Source organism: Drosophila biarmipes, chromosome 3R (genome assembly GCF_025231255.1).
Source record: "Drosophila biarmipes strain raj3 chromosome 3R, RU_DBia_V1.1, whole genome shotgun sequence".
Taxonomy (NCBI): domain Eukaryota; kingdom Metazoa; phylum Arthropoda; class Insecta; order Diptera; family Drosophilidae; genus Drosophila; species Drosophila biarmipes.
The window spans coordinates 19162084-19184418 of NC_066616.1; the positions used below are offsets into that span (position 1 = coordinate 19162084).

General features: G+C 42.7%; 3 protein-coding genes across 17 annotated transcripts; 1 reads left to right on the forward strand and 2 right to left on the reverse strand.

Moving 5' to 3' along the window:
• Positions 1–357: 357 nt before the first annotated feature.
• On the reverse strand, positions 358–1133 carry LOC108023561 (cytochrome c oxidase assembly protein COX20, mitochondrial). The gene is made up of 3 exons (XM_017093153.3): positions 1046–1133; positions 784–971; positions 358–717 (listed from the first exon to the last, which is right to left on the reverse strand). Exons 1-3 carry the CDS (start codon positions 1073–1075, stop codon positions 603–605), a joined length of 333 nt encoding a protein of 110 aa, XP_016948642.1. The 5' UTR covers positions 1076–1133; the 3' UTR covers positions 358–602.
• Positions 1134–1539: 406 nt separating this feature from the next.
• On the forward strand, positions 1540–6165 carry LOC108023984 (traB domain-containing protein). 3 transcript variants are annotated; one of them, XM_017093717.3, is made up of 5 exons: positions 1540–1788; positions 2037–2263; positions 3430–4109; positions 4173–4292; positions 4354–6165. In XM_017093717.3, exons 2-5 carry the CDS (start codon positions 2131–2133, stop codon positions 5017–5019), a joined length of 1599 nt encoding a protein of 532 aa, XP_016949206.1. In that variant the 5' UTR covers positions 1540–1788; positions 2037–2130; the 3' UTR covers positions 5020–6165. The 3 variants fall into 3 exon arrangements, with proteins under 3 accessions (XP_016949206.1, XP_016949215.1, XP_016949223.1); XM_017093726.3 differs by lacking the exon at positions 1540–1788 and adding an exon at positions 1848–1973; XM_017093734.3 differs by lacking the exon at positions 1540–1788 and adding an exon at positions 1883–1983.
• A 39-nt stretch (positions 6166–6204) lies between these two features.
• LOC108024002 (C-terminal-binding protein) lies at positions 6205–22091 on the reverse strand. Of its 13 annotated transcripts, none has more exons than XM_017093816.3 (8): positions 21983–22091; positions 12978–13467; positions 12609–12914; positions 11685–11945; positions 11012–11143; positions 10679–10901; positions 7417–7640; positions 6205–7094 (listed from the first exon to the last, which is right to left on the reverse strand). In XM_017093816.3, the coding sequence occupies exons 2-8, from the start codon at positions 13170–13172 to the stop codon at positions 7011–7013; spliced, it is 1425 nt and encodes a 474-aa protein (XP_016949305.1). In that variant the 5' UTR covers positions 13173–13467; positions 21983–22091; the 3' UTR covers positions 6205–7010. The 13 variants fall into 13 exon arrangements, with proteins under 13 accessions (XP_016949305.1, XP_016949289.1, XP_016949272.1 ...); XM_017093800.3 differs by having other exon boundaries at positions 7432–7664; XM_017093783.3 differs by having other exon boundaries at positions 7417–7664.
• Between the last annotated feature and the right edge of the window lie 244 nt (positions 22092–22335).

The following is a 22335-nucleotide window of genomic DNA, read 5'->3' on the forward strand; positions in this document are numbered from 1 at the left end:
GGATCAAAATGTTCTTCTTTCATATAACCTTCTTTATTTTGCTTGTTTCGGTAGATTTACCTTTATGATTAACCTTTTTGAACAATGGCTGTAATACAACTTAACAAAATAGGCAGTTTTTCCAAGCTGTCTCAGTAGTTAAAAACATTGCCAAGCAGTAAACAATATTTAATGACGTCTGGTAAGTTGCTTAACCATTTTAAGCACCACCTCGTAAAACCACAGCCATAAATCTTTTATCAGTTAATGAACTTTGCCAAAGAAAACCTTTTTATTTGGTTTTTTGAAAACCTTAGGGAAATGAAATTATATATAAAATATGTTTTTTTATAACATTTAAATAAAGGCACAATCAAATTATGTGAGTAGTAGGACTTTAGTAGGGTTTTTTAATTAATTCCCTATTTAACAATAAAACGCGTCAAGTCGCAAATTACTTCAAGGTAAGACTTTACTTACAATGTAATATATTGGCTATTATAAAGCTGTTCAGTAACAAAGGGTAATTTACAACAAAGGGGTTTAAAAATACCTGAATTATTTGGTACCCGAGCGCAGACACAAGAATCGAAGTGGTAAAATGGCATAGGAACTGACTTATGCTACGCCGACTTAAGATCTAAATCCCGCTCGACTTCGGTGCCCTCATAAAGGGCCTGTCGTCGCATGGCCTCCCGTAGTTGCTGCTGCTCGAATCTCCGCGCGGACCACTGATATCTGTGGGATTAACTTGTATTACTAAGGAGCCACATGGTTCCATTAGTCCAAATTGAGTTCACCTACCTGCAGGACATCCAGTAGGCGATGGTGCCGCAGAAAAAGGATCCGAATCCCACGTGGGTGGACAGATGGGTTCGCGAGGTTCCCAGAAAAGTTAGCAGGCCGATTCCGATTCCGCCGCTGATGCCGTAGAGAAAACTGTTACGAAAGCACGGAATTTGCGCCACATCCCGGCCAAAGATAACGAAGCTCTGTGGGTACGGGATAAGGGTGGGTTTCGGTTGCAACTAGCAATCCTTGGCCAATAAGTTTATGTAATGCCCACCTTGCCGGGTTCCTCGGGTTCTTCGGCCATGCTGCAATTGCAATTTAAAAAGTCGTGCTGCAAGGCAAAACAAAACAAAAGTGTGACCCCAACGCAACCGTTACAAAATACCATGCATAGGGGGCATTCCTGCGACTGAAACTCTTATACTCCAGCATAGTCAAAATAAAACCCTAAATTTATTAAATCATTTATAAAAATATGCATTGAACCGAATTAAAATATAAAATATTTTGCTGGTTTAAAATTCTAATCTAATTCTAATACATAAAACCTATTTATACATTTTTTTCAGTTCGCTAAGAAATTTACAATATTATCAAAATCGAGTGCGGATTAAAATAAAAATTAAAACAATTATTTAAATTATAAAATTACGTTAAAATTTATGGATTGATTGATAGTAAATACAATAAACAATCGTTAATTTAAAAGCTTATCGGCTCTATAATCGATAACTCTTATTCCGTACTTATACGCTCTTATAATTCCAGTTCAGTCAGTAGGCAACACTGGTCGACGCTAGGAAGAAGAAGAAAACAATTTGCCACAGTCACAATTTAATTTCTTTAGTTTTTTGGGTTTTTATTAAAATTAAGAGCACGCACCGAACCACAACGGCGATCAGTGGCAGCCGAACTGAGTTTTCAATCCGAGCATAATCGTCAATTAGCTGTCCTGCTGATGCAACCCAAACATTCAGCAGGGCAACAACAACACACACACTAAATACAAATTTTCAGGTGAGTAAGTGGCAATCGAACAATGACCAGGTGAAATAAACCCATTTGGGCACATAAGCAACACATGGATGTGTGTATAGGCCCGGGAGTTTAAAGTCAGTCGAGAAAAAGCGACTGCCCCAAATGATCTGGCAATGTACGACACGTAGGCAGAAAAAGTGATACAAATTTGCAGTTTGCAGAGAGTAAAGCAACGTATTATCTATACACGTCTCTGATAATCGCTCTTCAACTTTTGCACTCCACAGTTCTTCGCCAGATGCTTATACGTCGCCTCGCCGTCAACCGAAACCGAATTTCCACTCGCAACCGATTCTTCCAGGCATCCAACTGATCTCCACCATGGACGTATCCGCCTCCACGTCGTTCGAATCCTCGCCGGATAAGCGGAGCAGCACCTACGTGGGCGACAATACCTTGTATGACAGTGCCCTGGACCACCAGCTGTCCACCACGGCCTACAAGTCCTGTAATGGTAAGCAGCCAAACCAATTCAAAGTGGTGAAACAAAGCAGGATTCAGCCAAAACAGCAGCAGCAGGACCACATCTTCCAGGGGGATTATTCCCCGGCCACCAAGAGCTATGAAACAGAAGGCATTGAGGAGCAACTGAGTCAGGAGCTCATCCAGGCAGACGAAAAAGACACTTTAGAGCAGATGTTCCAGTTCATTCCGACTCTGCCGCAGGATAAGGAGACCTATAATCTTTGCAGACGTTGGCTGGACACCTTGAAGCACTCTAACAAGCTGGAGAAGCACACTGTTCACCGCCTCTTGCGGAAAATGGAGTACCAGCTAAGCATAAATGGTCGACTCAGCCCACCCTTCACAGATTCCGCCAGCCTGGAGGATCTCTTAGAGGAGACCAGCAACGAACCAAGCAGCGACCAAACCTCTGATTCAGGAGACTATTACCTGCAAAAAGACCTCAAGGAAGAACATTTCCACCTTGAGGGGAGGATTAACTCCCTTAAACTTAAGATTGCTGCCCTGCAAATCGAAACCAACCATCAGCAGCAAAAGCTGAGAAAACTAAACCTGCAGAATAGCCACAAGTCGAGCTTCAGCAGGGGTATAAAGAAAAGCCTAATGGATGCAGCTCGCAAGAGTCTTCAATCCCAAGCCCCCGAGACGTTTCCCAATCACTTTATATCCCAAATATTTAAGGTCTTTACAGGCGACGAAAAGCTTAAAGATCATTTCAAAACCATGGACCACGAGCTGAAGAAAATTATACATAAGATGTGCATTCACGCCTACGACCAGCAGAAACCCTCGCTAGAAGCCTCAATGAACGAGAAGATTAATAGGCTGAAGCAGAGACTCATTCAGAAATATGAGAATCAGTTGTCTAAACAAGAAGAAAACCAACAAAGAAACGCTTTGGCCATGAAGCAGAAATGCTTCAACATGTTGAAGCAGCTCCTACTGACGGATTGTCCGGATCAAAGTTACGGTGAAGAATATCTAAAGCACCTGGAAGTACTATATGAACAGGAAATCTTGAAGGAATAATTTATATTTTCGTTTTCATATTCCTTTTAACACAAATCCCGAAACCATTTATTTATATTTTTTATGTTAGACCAGTAAACTTGACTTTAACCTTGATGAACTCATTCTTTTTTTTGTAATCCACAGAAAGCCTTATCAGCGAATTGAGCCAAAATCCCTTGAATTTGGCCAACAAAACAGGCGGTGCGGAATTTGGCAATGAATCAGCTGTCTTCAAGTCCTTTGGATCTCCGGCGCCGGCAGCTTTCAACAGTCCCACGCCGGCCCTCAACGCCAGCATGCTGCTGATTCAGTCCGAGAGCACTGACACAAATACCTCGCAGGAGGAGGTGGACCCCAAGTCGCAGCTGGCCAACAAGACAATATTCAAGACGGATAATCCCAACCTGTCAATTATAGAGATAAACGATAACTCGATTAAGGAAGAGGACCTCGAGAAGGTGGTGCTGGTGGAGGGCGACAGCGTGAAGAACCTCCTGAAGAAGTCGCCCAGCAAAGACGCTGCGGCAAACGCCGATAAGAGACGCCGCAAGGAATCGCTGCTGCAGACGAGCAAGCAAAAGCTGGACATCTCCATAGCTGAGGCCTCAGCTGCCGCCGATGGCGATGGCGAAAAGCGGGATCTGGTGCCGGTCATCGATCAGCCGCCGCAAACCAAGCGCGAGATCACAATCTACGACACCATTGAGGAGTTCGAACAGAATCTGCCGTCGACGGTGACGCTGCTGAACACGCCCTTCGGTAGCAAGGTCTATCTAGTGGGCACGGCCCACTTCAGTGAGGAGTCGCAGGATGACGTCTCTTATGTGAGTAGGAACATTATTATCTCCTAAGTAATAACCCTAAAGTGGTGTTTTGCAATCCCTAAGGTCATACGCAATGTCCGTCCAGATGTGGTCATGGTTGAGCTGTGTCCATCGCGTATACACATCCTGAAGCTCGATGAAAAGACGCTACTGGAAGAGGCCAAGAGCATCAATATTCCCAAGGTGAGGAACTAATTAAAGGTTTTGGTAACCGAATAACTAAATACATTTACATCCCCCTTAGATACGCGGAATTCTGCACACACATGGGTACATCAACGGCATATTCTTCATCCTGCTGCTGCAGATGAGCGCTCAGATCGCCAAAGACCTGGGTATGGCGCCAGGCGGAGAGTTTCGTCGTGCCTTCGAGGAGATCCACAAACTGCCCGGATGCATCCTGCACCTGGGCGATCGTCCCATCCGCATCACACTGTACCGCGCACTGCGTGCTCTGTCCCTGTGGCAGACCATGAAGCTGGTGTGGCGCCTGACCTTCACGGACAGCATCAGCATCGAGGAGGTGGAGGAGTGCAAGCAAAGCGACCTGCTGGAGAAGCTGATGCAGGAGATGGCCGGCGAGTTTCCAGCTTTCTCCGATGTTTTCGTGCGCGAGCGCGACCTTTTCCTGTGCCACTCTCTGCAGCTGGCTGCACTACCCCAGGCGGCGCCCGGTGCCCAGCAGATCCGTCCGGTGCGTGTGGTCGGAGTTGTTGGCATCGGCCATGCCAATGGCATTGCCAAGATGTGGGGCACCGTGGACCCCAAGAAGATTCCGGCCATTCTCGAAATTCCACCGGCCAGCATAGGCCAGCGCGTCTGCAAGTATACGCTGAAATACGGCTTGATCGGCTTGGGATGCTACGGTGCCTTCCGCTTTTTTCGGCCCCGCCTGACCCGATTCTTTTAGTTGGTTTGTGGACCAAGTATGAGGCGACTGGCTGCTACGTTGTTGATTTTATTTTTTAGTAACTAACGAACCCCTGCGCTGATTTACACATTTACGCGTACGCAGATGAAGCGAATTAGTTGTATTGTATTTTATTGTACAATGATGTTTTGATAGACTCGTTTATATACGAAATATATCCATGGAGGTATATGCCTGCGTACACAGATACTAACAAACACAAACAGAAAAGACCATTACACATAATCCTAGTTTTTAATGTCACAAATTCCTAGAAATCGAAAAATGCCAGAATGTAAGAAAATGGTATATCCAAATGGTTATCATTGTTTCCAAAACATTTTTAAATTGATGAGTTTTACACCAAAATAATTTAACTCAATTAAAATGTGTTATTTACAAACAAAAAAAACAAACTATCACAGTTCGAATAAGCTGCGATATAAATTTCAAAAAGTATGAAAAACATAGGGAACCTATTCACGGGTTTTATCACATTGTTATTGTCCACCTGATTGTTGACCCAAAAGAACCACATGTATATGAAACTAAGTTTTGGATAGTTAGGGCATCGTATTCCATGTTGTATGTAAAAGGTTTCCTAGCAGGCCTGGCTTGTGTTAGGCTTGAGAATGCAATGTAAATTCCAAGAACTCAAATACTTATAGAACCCGCCTCTGCATTCGCACTACATTATCTTCCAATCCTAATCATAGATGTTGTTCATTCCGTAGCGAAAATCCAAACTAGCTAGTACTGTTCTGAGTAGAGGGAATACGTGATGGACCTTCCAATGGCCGTGTGTTACAAATGTATAACTAATGCTAAATGCTAAACAAAGAGGAATTTTACAAATCGAAAACCGAAACATACCAACCCAATATGTACTTTATTACCTATACCATATACTATACTATATCTGAGCGTTGTAAACGTAACACAAAAGGAAATGTTTTAGAAATACGAATACCAGGCGAACTATAAGCGGTCTGTATGTATCTTGACGCATGATTATTAGCTGCGTAGATTTGCTAATCCGTAAATGGTGTTATGTAGCATTTAGAATAGAACCTACCACCCGAAGTAAACGAACCTTTGTTTGTAACTGTCTCCAATAAATGTACTATATGTATTCCAGTCAATGAAGTGCGTGTGTCGATTTCCTTTTGATAGAAATGCAGGTGCTTTCGCTTTTCTTTTGTTTTTCTTTTATTATGTACTTTAAACGTATCTTAGCACTAAACGTCTCTCTTGTGTGTTGCTTTTGTTTTGTTTCTAGTGTTTTCTTTTTTGTTTGTTTTTTTTTTTTGTATGCCATAATTGTGTTCGTTTCTCGTAATTAAAATTTTCCAACATTTGCATTTGTTTTTGCGCTTATATGTAGTAACATATTTTCACTTACAATTTGCTGCAATACAAATAAAAATCTTAAATTGTAACTGTAAAATTCTAAATAGTTACAAATTAAAGTCTAAATATGTAGTAAATTTTGAGGCGTGTTGTGTGTGTGTGGGATCATCATAACTATGCTCCTCATCGAGCTTATCCTCCTCCTCCTCCTCCTCCTCGATTTCCTGCGTTGCTTATTATGTTGTGGTGTTTATTTTGTTGTTTTTTGGGGGGGAAGTCGGTTGGTAATGCAAATATGTATTGTATTTTAAATTAAAACATAGAAACTTGGAAAAATTCAAATCAAGCGCTGGCACAGGCGCACAAGGAATCCATTTACAACCGGAACAAGAGAACAACAGCACGGATACGGGGGACACTCCACACATTTGACAGATGACTACTGCTGGGGTTTTCCTTTTTTTGTTTGTTTTTTTTTTATCCTTAGGGGTTCCTTTCCATTCGATCTGCACCTCATCCGTTGGCCAGCTGCTGTGCTGGACTCCTCCGTTGCGCCCGCTGCCCGTTGCCATCATCAACTCCAGCTCTCCAGCTCGTCAGCCCTCCAGCTCTCCGGCTCCGGCCACTGGGACAGCAGATGCCTACGGCGCCTCCGTTGACTCGGCCTTCACCTCCGTTTTTATGCTCGATGACAGATGATTATTAGGGTCGGGCGCACTCAGGGGCTAAAAGCAAGAGGATGGTCAGGGATTAGCAACTCGGAGCAGCGAACCGAACACTCGGTGAGCAAAAGCCCTAGCCTAGCCAACACTCAACTACGACTAACTAGCAACAAAACACGGACTAGAGCTGGGAGAACCACGCACACGATATATTACCACAACAACAGAGTGACTCTCATATGATGAATCTCGCAACTGGGCTAGCTACTATGGCTAAATGGCAAAAGAGATGGTGGTAGATAGATAGATTGGCAAACAACACACACAAACACAAGACAACAGAGGGGTAGTATTTTTTTTTTTTTTGTTCGTTTGGACTACCTACCGATTGGCTACTCACAATTCCAAGCGGCAATCCGCCGACCTGGGGCGACAAGTGCGGCGGAACCGGCGACGGCAGGAGGGCGGCGGCGGCTGCCGCAGCGGCCACGGCTGCGGCGGCAGCTTGAGCGACTGTCGTCGGACCGCCTCCTACGGTGCTGCCCAGGTTGGTTGTACTGTGGGGGCCATCGTGCGGCGTGGTGCTGTGTGCCCGGTGATGCAGTGCGCCTGTATAATAGCCGCCATTTAATCCTGGATTGTATTTCGATTTGGTTGGTATTGATTGGTATTTTGGTATTGGTAGTTGAAAGTTAGGTAAAGATTATGAAATGTTGCTGTTTGGTTGGTTGGTATTATGTGTTTATCGGGTTCTGAGGTTCTGAATTGCCGAGTCTGTGTGGTCAAAGGGACCGTAGCTATATGAGAGAAGTCTTGGTTTGGTTTGGTTTTTAGTGATGCAATGATTCAAGAGGAACGGGGCGCTGTTCGCCCTGATGTACTATATACAACATGGGGTTTACTGCATACGAATCTCAATCAATCTCGGGGCCTTCCGTTCCTTAGAGCTAGATACAAATTGGCTAAGGCTAGGGGGGCTACGGATACGAACACGAATACGAATACGAATAGGGCTATCAGCGGTTCCATTCATTACTGACTTTCGCCGGGGCGTTAAATCGTTAATCTTAATTTGATCTCTGCTCTGCTGCTCGCTCACAATATGATGTCATCACGATCATCAGCATCCCAGGATTATGTACATTTCAAAACGGTCTTGCAAGCAAACACTACTGCCACACATTCAAAAAAAGGAGGACAACAATTTAACAGCTCTTCCAATTGGCAAGTTAAAACAATAATGGGTTCATTAAAGATTTTGTTTTATTTGTTTTTATCTCTTGTTTCTTTTTTGTGGTTTTTTCTGGAAAGGTTTTCTTGGTTTTCATCAAATCAACTTCTCCATCTTAACTTTTTGTTTCGTTTTTGTTGCTTCATATCGTCAATTGTTACTCTTTTAATTTTATTTAGCTTTCACAGTTATTAAAAATATCCTTTTATACATTACAAAATAACAGTATTTTATTCTTTTGTCTCGTTACTCATTACTTTTACGTTTACTTCTTTACTTGTTACTTTTACTTTTACGCTTATGCTTATTTATGTTTTACTTTGCTCATTTGTTGTTGCAGCTTGCTATATAGGATCGCGTGTGTGTGCGTGGGTGTGTGTTTGATGTGTGAGTATACTGCTCTGTATCTGTGTCTATGTTGTGTGTGTATGCGTGTATGCTTTGTGCTCGTAATGTTTCAGATATTACAAAAAGTTTGTCCTTAAAAATGAATATTTTGGTAAAAAAAAAAAGTGGAAAAAGGGAATTGCATTGGGTTGGGCATGTTTTTGAGCGTTATCGGATAGACTTTAGACAGTTAGACATTTGAAAAATAGTAGAAAAGAGGGAGAAATTCATCCAAACTGCTTGAAGCTTTTCGTTTTTAAACTTAAATTGCAAAATTGTACAAAATGATAGTCTTACAATTGTTGCGCACTTTCGATTACACGTAAATATATATTCTCGTTAAATAAAATTACAATTTACACGCTAACAATGTTTAATGTGCCGCTCGCCGACGATCATATCCTTGTTATCATCGTCGTTCAGCTGCCTGTTTATCGTTAAGGTAAATCTAGATTCATTAATATTACATGTATTATCTTTTTTTGTTTCGTTTTCTTTTAGCATTTTTAGTTGCATTTTCTGGGGTTGCTTTAATATAATTTCTGTTATATTTTAAATGTACATAGCTATGCGTTAATTTAATTGTAGTTTTCTTCTTTCTATTTATAGATGTGGTTGAATCTAACGCGCCGAGTTGTCATCTATTTTATATATATAGTTTAGTTATTTACTTTCTCGCTGTTTGTCTGTCTGTTGTAGCCAATCGAAATCGAATATACAAGATGTACGTAAGGCGAAAATAAACTTGAATGATGAGATCATTTTGCACTATAGAGCAGAGCTTGAGCAACAGAAGAATAGTAATTTCAGCTAAACACAGTGTCCTCTTTGATTTTTTGTTGTCTTAATCGAACCGTTTAACAATTGAAAGTCAGCAATGAATGGAGCAAATAAGGTAACCAATTTTATTCTTAAGCTTACAAAATGTGTTGACGCGGGGAGAGTGAGTTACTCGTCGTATTGGAATCATTTGCTTGGTTTTCCGTAATAATATTAATTTGTAAATACATTGAATACATGTCTAAATACACTGAACATAATTACTTTACATACTTTCCGCTGATTGTTTCTAGTTTCTGTTAAAGTTAAAGCCGGGGTGTTTTTCTTTCTTTTTTTGGGAGGGATGAAGGGAGGTCGCGAAACATCAACAACAATAATCCATCATATTGTTTACTTTCACCTTGTTTTCATGTGTAAATTATCTCGAAACTTATTCATAGATGTATATTCACTATGTCGCTATATATGCACGTAATTGTTGTAGACTGAAGTGAAGATAATTGGCCACACATTTAAACGCTGAATTTCGAACGATGGCTGAATGGAGCTTCAGTCAAGGGCTAGGATATAGGATATATCTCGAAGAGTTATCATAGCGAAGGAGCATGGGAACTCGGTGAAAGCTCTCTAAGCATGCGTAACTTAGAGATGGTTTTCAAAGCGTTTTCAAGCCAAAACAATGCATATACATACACAGACACATACTGAATAAACGTAACTTTTGGCCAACTCCGGCTGCGTTCTAATCCTCCTCATCGACGTCAAACATTCTGATCTTGATCTTGGTGCAGCGCTTAGCCACTCTATATATATATATAGATCTATATATCTGGTATAGCTTAAACTGTGTAACTTATATATCAACTCTTATAGCGTGTGTGTGTGTTCTCGAATCTTGCTTCAAATGTTTTATATACTCTCTGGCGCGCTCCACTCCCGTCGTCTATATATATATTTACTTTCGAATGAGTCAGAGAAAGAATAGAAGTATGTTGTTTGGATGCTTGCTACATCTGTGTGCGTGTGCGTGTGCTTGTGTGGGTGTGTTATGTTATGGTGTGAGTGTGTAAAGTATGTGTTTAAACGATTTCTGGTATTGTATTTTGCTTGGATTTTGTAGGTTGATTTCTTATGTTCTTGGTTTTTTAATTTTTGTTTGTTTTTTGTTTTTTACTTGTAATAACGCTCCCTCTCGCTTCCCTGTCTCTGTCTCTCTACTTTTCTTGATTTGATATCATTTGTAGTTTACCTTCGGGATAAACGGCCGCCGCCACGCCCCCGGCGGCAGCGGCAGGCGGCGTGCGCATGAAGTACTCCTTGTTGACGCAGTTCCTCAGCACGTCTGGAATATTGCCGACGATCGCCCGCCGGATCTCGGTGGCTGCCATCTCGCGCAGCTCCGTGGCGGACGCGTCGCTGAAAAAGGCGGCGTGCGGTGTGCAAATCAGATTGGGGGCATCCTTCAGTGCGCCCTGAAAGCCAAAGAAACGGTGGTTAGTCAAGATCGCGTTCGACGTGGGTGCGGCGCCAACTCAGATTGCGTAAAATGTCTCGTTTTACAACAATCTCTTACTTGAAATACATTGTAAGGTTCGTTTTCGTGAACGTCCAGGGCGGCAGCTCTTATCCTTCCCTGCTTCAGCGCCAACGCCAGGGTCTCGTCATCGACCAGGCCGCCGCGGGCGGTGTTCACCAGAAATGCACCAGGTCTCATCTGAAATGTTATGATATCATTAGTGAATGTAACATATTTAAAAAGAGGATTCATTTAATAAACTACCTACTTAGGCCATTTTCTCAATGTCATGTTAACGTACTGTCTGATTACGTTAACTTGAAGTTAAATAAATTGAAAAAGTAAATTCGTTTTTAATGTGATGTCAATTTTATGAACGACAGATTTTTTCTTTTCCGTTAAATTTCGATCTAAAAATCTTTAGAATAAAGTAGGCAATCTTTTGTTGCCAGTTTCCTATTGTCGACCGTCAACTTTAACTAAAACATAGGCCCAAGCTAAGAGTTTTAGTCCGCTACCAACTTTTGATAATGATAAACTAATAAATTCCAAAATAGCAACTTAACCTCATGAGAAACATAAATAGTAAAATCGGAACCAAGTTCATAACAATTTTTTTTGTTTAAGTGTATTAAACATTTGTTTAAGGAGTTATAAAGTTAAAGTTTCTATTATTCAAGTCGCGTTGGCTCAACTGCTAATTTGCTTCTTAGTCTTCCAAGGATTCCCTCTTACTCACCTGTTTAATTGTGAATTCATTGATTAAATGATGGTTGTGCTCGTTGAGCGTGCAATGCAGTGAGACGCAGTCGGACTGGAAAAGCAGGTCCTGCAGCGTGTAGACGCGAGTGAGGCCCAGCGACTTGTCGATGCCGTCGGGCAGGTAGGGATCGTAGAAGATGACGTTGAAGCCGAACGCCTTTGCCCGCAGGGCCACGGCGCTTCCGATGCGGCCCAGTCCGACCAGGCCCAAGGTGTCGCCGCGGATGCGTGCACAGCCCTGTGGAGCGAGAGAGAGCAGATGGTGAGTTCCAGTTAGATGCATTCAAAGGTGTGGTTTATCTTTATCGATTTAATGTTAATGCCGTTCGCTTCTGTGCATACATATTCTACATCTCCCTACTGTTTGTGTGTTTACTAGCTGGCTTGCTTATATGCAAATCCTATTTTTGAACGCAGTTTGCATTTGATTTTGATGAACCCATGTGTATACGGGTTTTATCCAACAGTATAGAGCTATCCAGCCACTAGCCACTGAATTTAATTTTCTAAGCAATTACTCGAAATTATGATCTTTTTGATGGGAAATAGTCTGTTTTACGGATTTTAATATATACTTCCACCTTTTTTTTTTTTTAATTCAAAAAAGAAGTCATCTACAAAGAATTCTTCTCTATATCAAACTTTTATAAAGAGTATTTTAACTAAAAAGTTAATCTGCAAAACATACGTGATAACTGACACTAGCATAAGTAATATCAACTAAGCTCCAGAGAAATGTTCGCTAGGGGCCTTAAAATATTTTGAAATGTCTTGATAAGCATGCCTAATTTAACCGCAAGGGCGTTTCTGAATGTGCTGAATTAAACCAGTTTGTTTATAACTTTTTTATCAACATTTTGTGGGCATAACTTTATCCTGGATATACTTCTGGCAAACTTACATGCGCTGCCTCCCGCACTTGCTCGGGACCAGTGAACTTTTTGCCCTCGCGCACCATATTCGCCAGCCAATACGTCCGCCGGTAGAGGTTGAGGATCAGGCACATCGTCGTGTCCGCCACCTCCTCGACTCCATAGCCGGGGACATTGCACACTGCTATGCCCAGTTCGCCCGCCGCCTTCACGTCGATGTTGTCTGTGCCGCTGCCGATGCGCACGATAATGCGTAAAGCTTTGAACTTCTCAAGATCCTCCTTTGTCAAGATGATGGTGTGCCACATCAGAGCGCCCACTGCCTCGTTGAGGACCTAATAGTGAAGATACAATCCATTAGTAAAGATTTGACCAACAAGATTAGAGAGAAAACCCACCTTCTCGTGTATTTCGGAGGTGCTCTGTGCATCGCAGAAGGCCACCGTGGCCACATCCTTCAGGATGGGCATCTCGATGGAGCAATCGCGTCCATCGAGCAGGGCCACCAGTGGGCGTGCTTGCAGCGGTCCGTTGGCAAAGCTGCCCTTGACATCGATGCGCGAACGCTTCGGCATCATCAGATTTTTGTCCATTTCGCTGTTTCTGTATCTGTGTCTGCTGTCCCTCTGTTCGTCGTCCTCGTCGTCGTTATAAAACTTTTGGCCTTTTCCGGGCTGTGGTTCCTCTGCTTCTTTTTTGATTCTCAGTGGTCAGTGGTTACCGTGTTATGGGGGCGCTGGGCGCAGGCTGGTGAGGAATCCCTTGCTCGTTTTTCTGGCTGGCCAACCGCTTTCGGTGGCTCTAATTAAATCAATGAAAAAAACCTTTTCAAGACTACGATGCAAACGCTGCAATCATTTTTGGCGCTTCATATTGAAATCGAGAATCCTGCAATGAAAGCAACAAAAACACATAACACATAAATTAAATGGAAAACATGAAATGTGATGTAGAAACAAAAAAACCCAAAACCAACTACCAAAATAAAAAAAAAAATACAGCTCATGTCAGCAGAACTCGGCTGATGACAAGTTTCGTTTGGATTTCGCCAACATCAGCGATAAAAGGCTACGTTATTGCCGCACTCACAACGCTGCCCTCTCTTCCCTTTCCCGCCTTATTGGTCGGCTTAGGCGTAAGGGAATGGGAATGGGGATTGGGGCTTGGTTGTGGGATTTGGGGGAGGTGTCATTGCAGAAACATAGAAATTTAACGCTGTTCACATGCGACCATCGAAATCGACTGGAGCGGAATGGCCTGTGCCCGCTTGCCCGTCTGAGTTTCCCCCTTTGATTGTGTTATAGCATGAAAGGGCGTTTCTTGTTGGCCAGCTGGATCGAAAGCCCCCCGTCTCCATATGCTCCAAGTGAGACCGAATCCAAGTGAACTTATCGGACGGTTGATTAGACACGAGACTCGGTGGTCTAGGGGTCTCGGGTAACCAGAAGAGCATGGTAGTGTACCCACACATCCAGCGGTTTGTCACCGAGTGGATACGGATTACGTGTAGTAGCCCGCCTTATCTTATCACCACGACACTTCTTGGTTATCTGACGTGGAACGGCGTGGGGACGATGGATGGTGGGTTTCCAGCCCGGCGTGATGGCAATGTGACCGATATGTATGACGGGCTTCAGGTAAGTGTGAACATCTATAAGGCGGTGGAGTGTACAACACGTTTGCAAACGCTTATGCAGGTTTAGTAGATGGAATTGGGATCATTCTGGTTGAGTTTTCCCTAGAAACTTCTATCATAATATATAGGGATTTACTAATTACTAAGCAAATCTACTCTCGTATAAAGAGCCTAATTGACTTATTTGGTTTACCTAGAAAACCCATCAGTGTGCTTTAACCACTAACCATGTTGGTTTATGATAGGCCGAAGCATTAACCAAAATTTCCAACTTGTTGTTCTTATCGCCACCACTAATTCGAATGACTATCGTATTTATAGGACGCGAAACAGCTGAGTGAGTGGCTATCAATAAAGCGATAATTATAGCGATCACATGAAGTTACTTAAAGCGACATTTATATAGTCCAAGCCCAAATACGAAATACATATCGCATGAATTGCCATAGTTTTGCCATGAATATACACACAAGCGGAGACTCAGCTCGCAGCGCTGATAAGGGCCGCAAATCGGAACAATAACAAACACTTTGACAGCACAGATATATTCCTATATACTGGCGTGGTACATATGTGCTGCGTGTAGCTGCGGTGATAAGCCGTCAATGACTGCCTCTACAGGCTATAGGCTATGTTTAGACACACATCTGAGCCCCCGCCGCTCCGCCACCGCCGCCAGAGACACTTCCCATCAGCCATGTGTCACGTATTGTGCAAAAGTATGAAATACGTTTAAATGCGGCAACCGCCGACGAGACTACAATAATAATAATGGCAAAAAAAAAGAAACACAGAAACGGAAAAAACTTGCACAGATACTGCGGGGGGAACAACGCTCGAGCGAACGTTTGCAAAATCGCAAGCCAAAATACAGAAATACAAAAATACAAAAATAAGCAACGCAATTATGACATCGGGCAATGGAAAAAAATATCCCAGCACAATCACATCACCCCAGAGCCCCGCCAGAACCGCTCCCTGCGGCAGGCCATGCCATACCGCACAATACCCACATATATATTTATCAAGTGAATAGCCAAAGTCAAGTGGGCGCAACGCTTTGTTAATTTTCAAGCAATTTCTCTATGCCCAGAATTTGTGGCTCATGATGTGGCGCTGTGGGTTCTCGATTCGCATTTGTTTACTCGGAAATACATGCTGCAGAGCTTGTCTGCGCGGATAACCGGCTTTAAGGGCAATGATTCACTGCACTCATTGGAAATTCACTTGAGTATGTTAATCCACTTTGCGGGAGCCACGAGCTTTCTTCCCATCCACGAGGATGGTTCGAGAACATATATGAGCATTATAATGAAAACCGGCTTTATCTCAACGAAACTACCATCTGAAGTAGGAGAATCTTTGTAAAATTCTGGATTAATCAAATGATTGGGCTAAGAATCCTACTCACTCACATATCCACTTATACTCAAGCCAAAGTTACACTTTTGCACAAGACAACCTCCCTCGAAGCACAGTCGAAATGGAAAATGTCAGTTGAGTTTTTAAAGCGCGCCAAAAACCAGTTTCACTTCAGCCTGCCTTTTCGTTATACTTTTTCGTTTGCCAGTGCCTGAAGTTGCCACAGGATGTGGCATTCGCAGTGTGCGAGCGCCCACGCCTGTGGGAGAGGCACTTTTCGCTTTCCCGACGAGTCGCCTTTGCGAAGCCAACACTCCAAAAACGAGCCACCGAATCCGCCGAGAAAACCTGTTGATGCCCGCGGGCAGTGAATAGGAATAAACATCAAATCAAAGCGTATAATGCAGCGAGCGAAAAATCACATCCAGCGAGGCATTATAAATCACACAACTAGCGCCAGTACAGTAAGTCGTGGCCGCGTATCTAACAGATACATTCCGAGTGCGACGCGCTGCTACCTGAGTCCGGCGGCCCGATGATTCCGATTCCGATTCCCATTCCCATTCGCATTCGGATTCCGATTCTGATTCCGTACAAGCCGACTAGCCGCCGGCTGTCTAACAAACAAGCCGGTCACATTTGCCAGCAGAGCAGCCAGTTTGGCTGGTTTATTGGGCACGAAGAGGAGAAGATATGACTGGGTAGCCAATACTATTTATAAGATTTTCCAGAACTTTTCGCTTAAACGGCAATTAAAACGTTAGTATAGAAGTATAGGCCCAAATGATCACCCCTAAAGCAGAAATATGTGCATTACAGAAACATGTTACCCACTCTTTTTTAGAACAAATTAACCAAAATGGCTAATAATTGACCGATTGATATGAAACTTGGGATGTGGGTGTATCTCAGAGAACCCCACCACTTGCCCTTGGACACCAACGCTCTATCCCATCAGCTGTGGCCGCTAGGCCAAAGTAACGATTGTAACTTTCGCAAGAAAACAGCGGCTGAGCTGGCCTTAAAACTCGGGCAGCACTGGCCGACCGAAAGAGCAGTAACTCCGCTCCGGCCACGATGACGATGGCCGCGCACATATCTTTTTATGGACAGGGGACAGCAGCGGCAGGCGGCACGGCAACAAACCAAACCAAACCAAGCCAAAGCGAAAAACCGGTTTATCAACATGAAAACGAGGCAGACGATAACAGAGTGTGGCGGCAAAAGAGGAAAGTCAGCGCTAAAGAGCCGCTGGCAAACTCAATGGCTGGCCTTTTTTTCACTCGATTTTATTTCGGTTTCTTACATTTTATTTTGCCACAATTTCAGGCAGGAAAAGCGGTGCTCGCTTAAATTGTTTGTTGTGCGCTTACTGAGTGTGTGTTTGTGTGTGCGAGTGCTTAAAACACGTTTAAATAAGTCATGCGCATTTGTGGGCAACAGCTTTTAAAGCCCAGGCAGTGGCAGCAGAGATGCTGGGGGGAGACCGGAGGTGGCGGTGGAAATCCAGGGGGTAGGCGAGCGGCAACTGCAACTGGAAAACTCAAAGTGCAACTGCTCATGCGTCGTTACTGCGGCGGGGACGACGACGACGATGACTGCCTGCGATATTTCAACTTTAAGTCGCTGGAGCTCGTAACTTGTTTTTTGCCTGAATTAACGGCTGCCGTTTTGTCGTGACGTTGCGTTCCCGCGCTTTTCCGCCCCGCCCCCGCCATCGGCAGCGCCTCGCCCCGCTGGTTTCCACTTCTGCTTTCTGTTTCATGCATATGCATTTAAAGCCGGCTTTCGAGATGACGCCAAGAGTCTCGTGGTTGGCGGAAAATAAAGTATTGCCTGCCCATTGAGAGGCGAATGATATTAATGCCGCAGTAATGTGGCTCTCGCAGTTGCCAGTTTTAAAGCCGCATGGCGAAAGTTGTGAGAATTTGCTTCACCGCCTTACATCACAGATTGGTTTTGGCCAATAATGCAGTCATCTTGCAGTTCGCTCGAATGCATTTTTTGGCTCATCCATCTGGATAGTAAAATAATCAGTAAATACTAAAAATAGCAAATAAAGGTATCAATATATTGATTTGGGATTCAATTCATTAGTTATAGTTATAAAATTCTGTGTATTTGAAAGATTCAAGTCAGCAGAAATCGCAAAACTCACTCTAAATAAAAATGTTACATCTTGCAGTTCGCTTGAATGCATTTTTTGGCTCATCCATCTGGATAGTAAATTAATCAGTAAATACTAAAAATACCAAGTAAAGGTATCAGTATATTGATTTGGGATTCAATTCTTTAGTTATAGATAAAGTAACAGATATTTACAGAATTCTGTAAATTTAAAAGCTTCAAATCAGCAGAAATCACATAATTCACTCTAATTAATATGTTACTAATATTTCCTAAGAAATTATACAGTAATATTCTATAGAAATCCTAAATTCAAGTATTTGGCTTTAAAGATGTTTATATCTTGTTAAATATTTCACCCTACCCTTCTAGAAAGTCGAAACAGAACAGTCTAGCAAATCACTTTAAAGCAAGGATTGCAGGAATCCGATTATTCAGCGTCTGATTGGCCAACACCCATAAACGGACGGAGATCCCAGACCTCTATTAGCCCAACACTTGGCCGGGTAAAATTCCGAAACGATAGTGGTCGGTGATATTTACTGCAGTGCCGTAAAAAGTGCAGATAAAGCGATTACGCTTGGACCTTCAGCAATAATTTAAGCGACGATATTTACTGTACTACCAAAGAAAACCACTTAAACTGTTTGCCTGACATTGGCCAATGCTTTTTTTGCACTTTTTGCCTGTATTTGTCATTCTGCGTTGCTTTCTCATTGTTTTCCCTCGCGTTTTTCTCGTTTTTCCCACTTGTTTTTCGTACAATATTGATTGGTGGTGCGCGGCGGTCTGCGAATGACGCAAATTGAAAAACTGCAAGCCAGCATAGCGAGTGGCAAGTGACCAGAAGTGGGAAAAAATCAAATGAAATACAACTTATACGAGCCGTGTGTGTATATAAAATTGCCCTCGCACGCTTACGAATTGCTGATGTTGCGTTGTGGCTGCTCTTGCTATTATTATTGCCATGCCATATCTATATCTGTGCCTTTAGACGGATTCTGGCCGAGCCATCTGAAAGTGTGTTGTCTGTTTTTATTTGAAATGCGCTCACGTAGGGGTACTACTCTATAGTGGTGATAAAGAGTTGATCTTTATTGGAAATGTTTGAAGAAATTCCCCGCTTTGGGGGGTTAAACGATTGATTTTAACCATATATCGTTAAATATCATTGGAAATTTATACATCCTATGAATTTGAAGAGTATTTTATTGGATAGGATAGAAATGTTTAAGCAAATCCATTGTTTTGGGATATAAAATGATTGACTTTAACCATATTTTGCTAAAAAGCATGGTGTATTCAATAGGATAAGATACTTTTAAAGCCTTTGAAGAGATAATCTTTAAATAAATAGATTGTTTCAAGAGATTGAGCGATGGACTTTAACCATATTTAGTGAAATAACATTGGAATTTCACATGTCCCACCATCATCGAGGGTATCAAGCCCTCGACTTGCATTTCTCTTTCGGATCGATAGAGATGGTGGGCAATGGGGAAGCAAGTAAGGCACACATGGCTGCCATTGTTTTTGCCCGAACTTTAGTTTCGCAGACTTATATTTAAATTTAAACGTTTCGCGGCTATTTCTGTGGCTGCTTTCGCTTTGTTTTCCCCGCGCTCATCGCACAGTGTGAAATTCTTTGGGCAGGTGTGCATTTTTTCACGCGCGCAGTCGGCAACAAACACGAAACAACAAACATTGCGCAAAAATGCAGAGCATCAAAGCGGAGGGAGGGGCGGGGGCGGAATAGTGGGTGGCATTGCCTGGCATTGACAATAAATAACGCTCGGAGAGCGGGGGAGGTGCGGGGTGGGGGACCGTGCACAATCAAATTTATTATTGCCCAAAAAAGGGCAGTGACAAGCAACGGATACTGTTGTTGCGCCAAAAAACAGCCAACGATTCCAGCAATGTGTACAGTTATCGATGGACTACATACAAAATTCCATGGCAATGCAAATACTCAAGTGGATGCGAGAGGAGGGGCCTCTGCCATCTATTTCCATATTTCTATCGGTTCCATTTGGTTTGTGTTGCTGATGTAGCAAAAAAGAAGGAATAAAGTTGTTCTGGTAGCAAAACACTCCGAAATTTAATTTTCAGTTTCTAGAAACCCATCTCTTTGGGTAACAAAAGGCTAGAACTTGTTTGGTTTACATTTTAAGTGGTTTTTTTTTTAACTATATTGCATACAAATTTTAAGTAAATTGTCAATCTTAAGCTTCTAAGTAAGTAAAATGTAATTTCTTTTTTGAGACTGAAATAACCTCCAAGTTAACAAATAAAAACTATCTTTCTATCTTTCTAAATTTCTTTGGATTTTTAGTTTTAAGTTGGGTATAAAATATGAAGATTCTTCAGGACAAAATTTTTAAGACTGATACTTTAAAGGGAAGTAAAAAAATAACCCCTACAGTTAAGATACCATCCCATAATTTATTAACAATCTTCCACCTTTAAATTAAGAGTAATTTCCCCAACTTTTTTGGGGCTACCCTAAGAAGCTCTTTAAGTAATTTCAATTATTCCCGCTTTCCAGGGCTTTCAAATTATTTTGATAACCCAAAAGTGCGCAAAAAGTTGCCGGGAAAGTGGAAAGAGGCAGAGAGGGAAAAACTAAATAAATAACCGTCCATATAATTGGAACTCTTTATGCTGCAGAAGTTTGCCTGTATTTCCGCTTTGGCAAAAACAAAAACACCATTTGTAATCCTCTCCGGAGTTTTGAGTACTGCAGAGCAGCAACACCAACAACTTTCCCGTTGCAAATGCGAGTGGGTGGGGGTAGGGGCGGCGAGGTGGAGGAGGGAGCCCAGAGTTGCTTGTCTGTCTGCCTTTTCATGGGTATGTGTGTGTGAGTGTGATTCTGTCGTGTATGTGCGAGTGTTTGTGTGATGGGTACAGGCACGTCGAACAGTAAAAGGGCGAACGAAGAAAGAGAGAGAGAGCAGGAGCCACGACAAAAACACGACAAGCGCAAAAATTGTAATAAAACTAGAAACAAGCGTCAATTTGTACGGACATTCGCAACTTTATCAAACTTTTTCACTTGGCATTTTGTGTATTTAAATCGGCATAAACACACGCACACACCGATGCAGCGCAATTCCAACGGTAGCTGCAGCTGTGTGCGTGTGTGTTGTACGTTTGTAAGTAACAAGCAATATGCGAGAAAACAATTTATGTACTTTAAAGCCGCGGTTCGCGGAGAAGAAACGCCGAAAACCGATAAGCAGCACTTTCACCCTTTAAAGGCTTTTTAATCCGCCGGAAAGAACGAAAACTCCCGGTTGAAATGTGTCAACATGAGGCTTTAGTTGGTTTCCAAACTCGCTGCTTTCGGCAGCTCTCCCTCCCTCTCTCTCTCTCGCACCAAATGTGGCGGCGGCAAAACAACAACGATGAGACAGCATGTTGCAGTGGCGTGGGCAAAAGGGGGGTGGTGTGGTGCTGGTGTAGAAAAGGGGGGCAGGGGGCGTTGCGCAGTGAACCTTGCGTGTGTATTGTCACTAGGCGGGCGCAAAAAAAAACACATTTCAAAGAGAATGTATGTATCTGCGACTGTGTGCGTGTGTGTGTGTGCTGGGGAGGAGGGGGGAAATTATTGCACAATTTTATTTATGTTTTGCATAGAATATGGCAGGCGTTGCTCACTCGCTCACTCACTCACACTCACGCACTCGACTTTGCATTAAACCGCAACAATACTCGGCCCAGTGTGCGTGCACCCACTCGAAAACACACTCCCACGCATACATATATTTCACCCATACATGTTAAAGTAGTTCCGCTTTAAAATTCATCAGAATTCTGCACGTTTAAATTTTTCTTGTACACGTTTATCGCACACTCACACACAATCGCACACACAGGCGCACACTCGTTGCAAACAGAAAGGCAGTAAATGGAAATATACAGAGTGTAATCCGTGGAAAAATCGCCGCTGCCTCGGAGTTTAGTATTATTAAATTGCTGAAACGCAATCAGCGGCGCACAATTTGATTTTCTTTTCGCTCGTTTTTGCCTTTTCCTCTCGCTTATTCGCCTATTCCTTTGTGGCGGCGGCGGCGACGGCGGCGTCGGTTTTTTCTTTCTCTTTTCTTTTCTTTCTTTTTTTGCGAGTTCACAATTGGACTGAAATTCACGTGCCAAAAACGCGGCCACACAACGTTTTCGGGGGCAAACACTTGGCGGCGGGGCTCGCACACCGTCGCCGACCACTTTTCACAAATTTTGTGCACTTTTCGGGCAGTTTTCCCACAATTAATTTACCAGCAACGCGTCCAAATTCCACTCGCAGCTTTCAAAATGGCGGAATACGAACACGGCGGATTTTTAGGTTTTAGTACAGCAAATGACGCTATATGAAAATATCAGTCTATCGATGTGTTATGAATAAAAATAAATATTTTTATGGCGATATTTTTCTCCCGATATATCGAATATCGGGAAGAATATTTCTGGTATTTCTGGTACTTTACCGAAATATACCGAAAGTACGGTCCCACACAAATGTTAGGTGGGTGTCTCGGCTACAGTTGTCAACATTTCTGTGAGACCTTAATGTCGGTATAATTTGGTATAATACCAAAAATGTGTGACATGTATGGTCATACTGGCAGGCT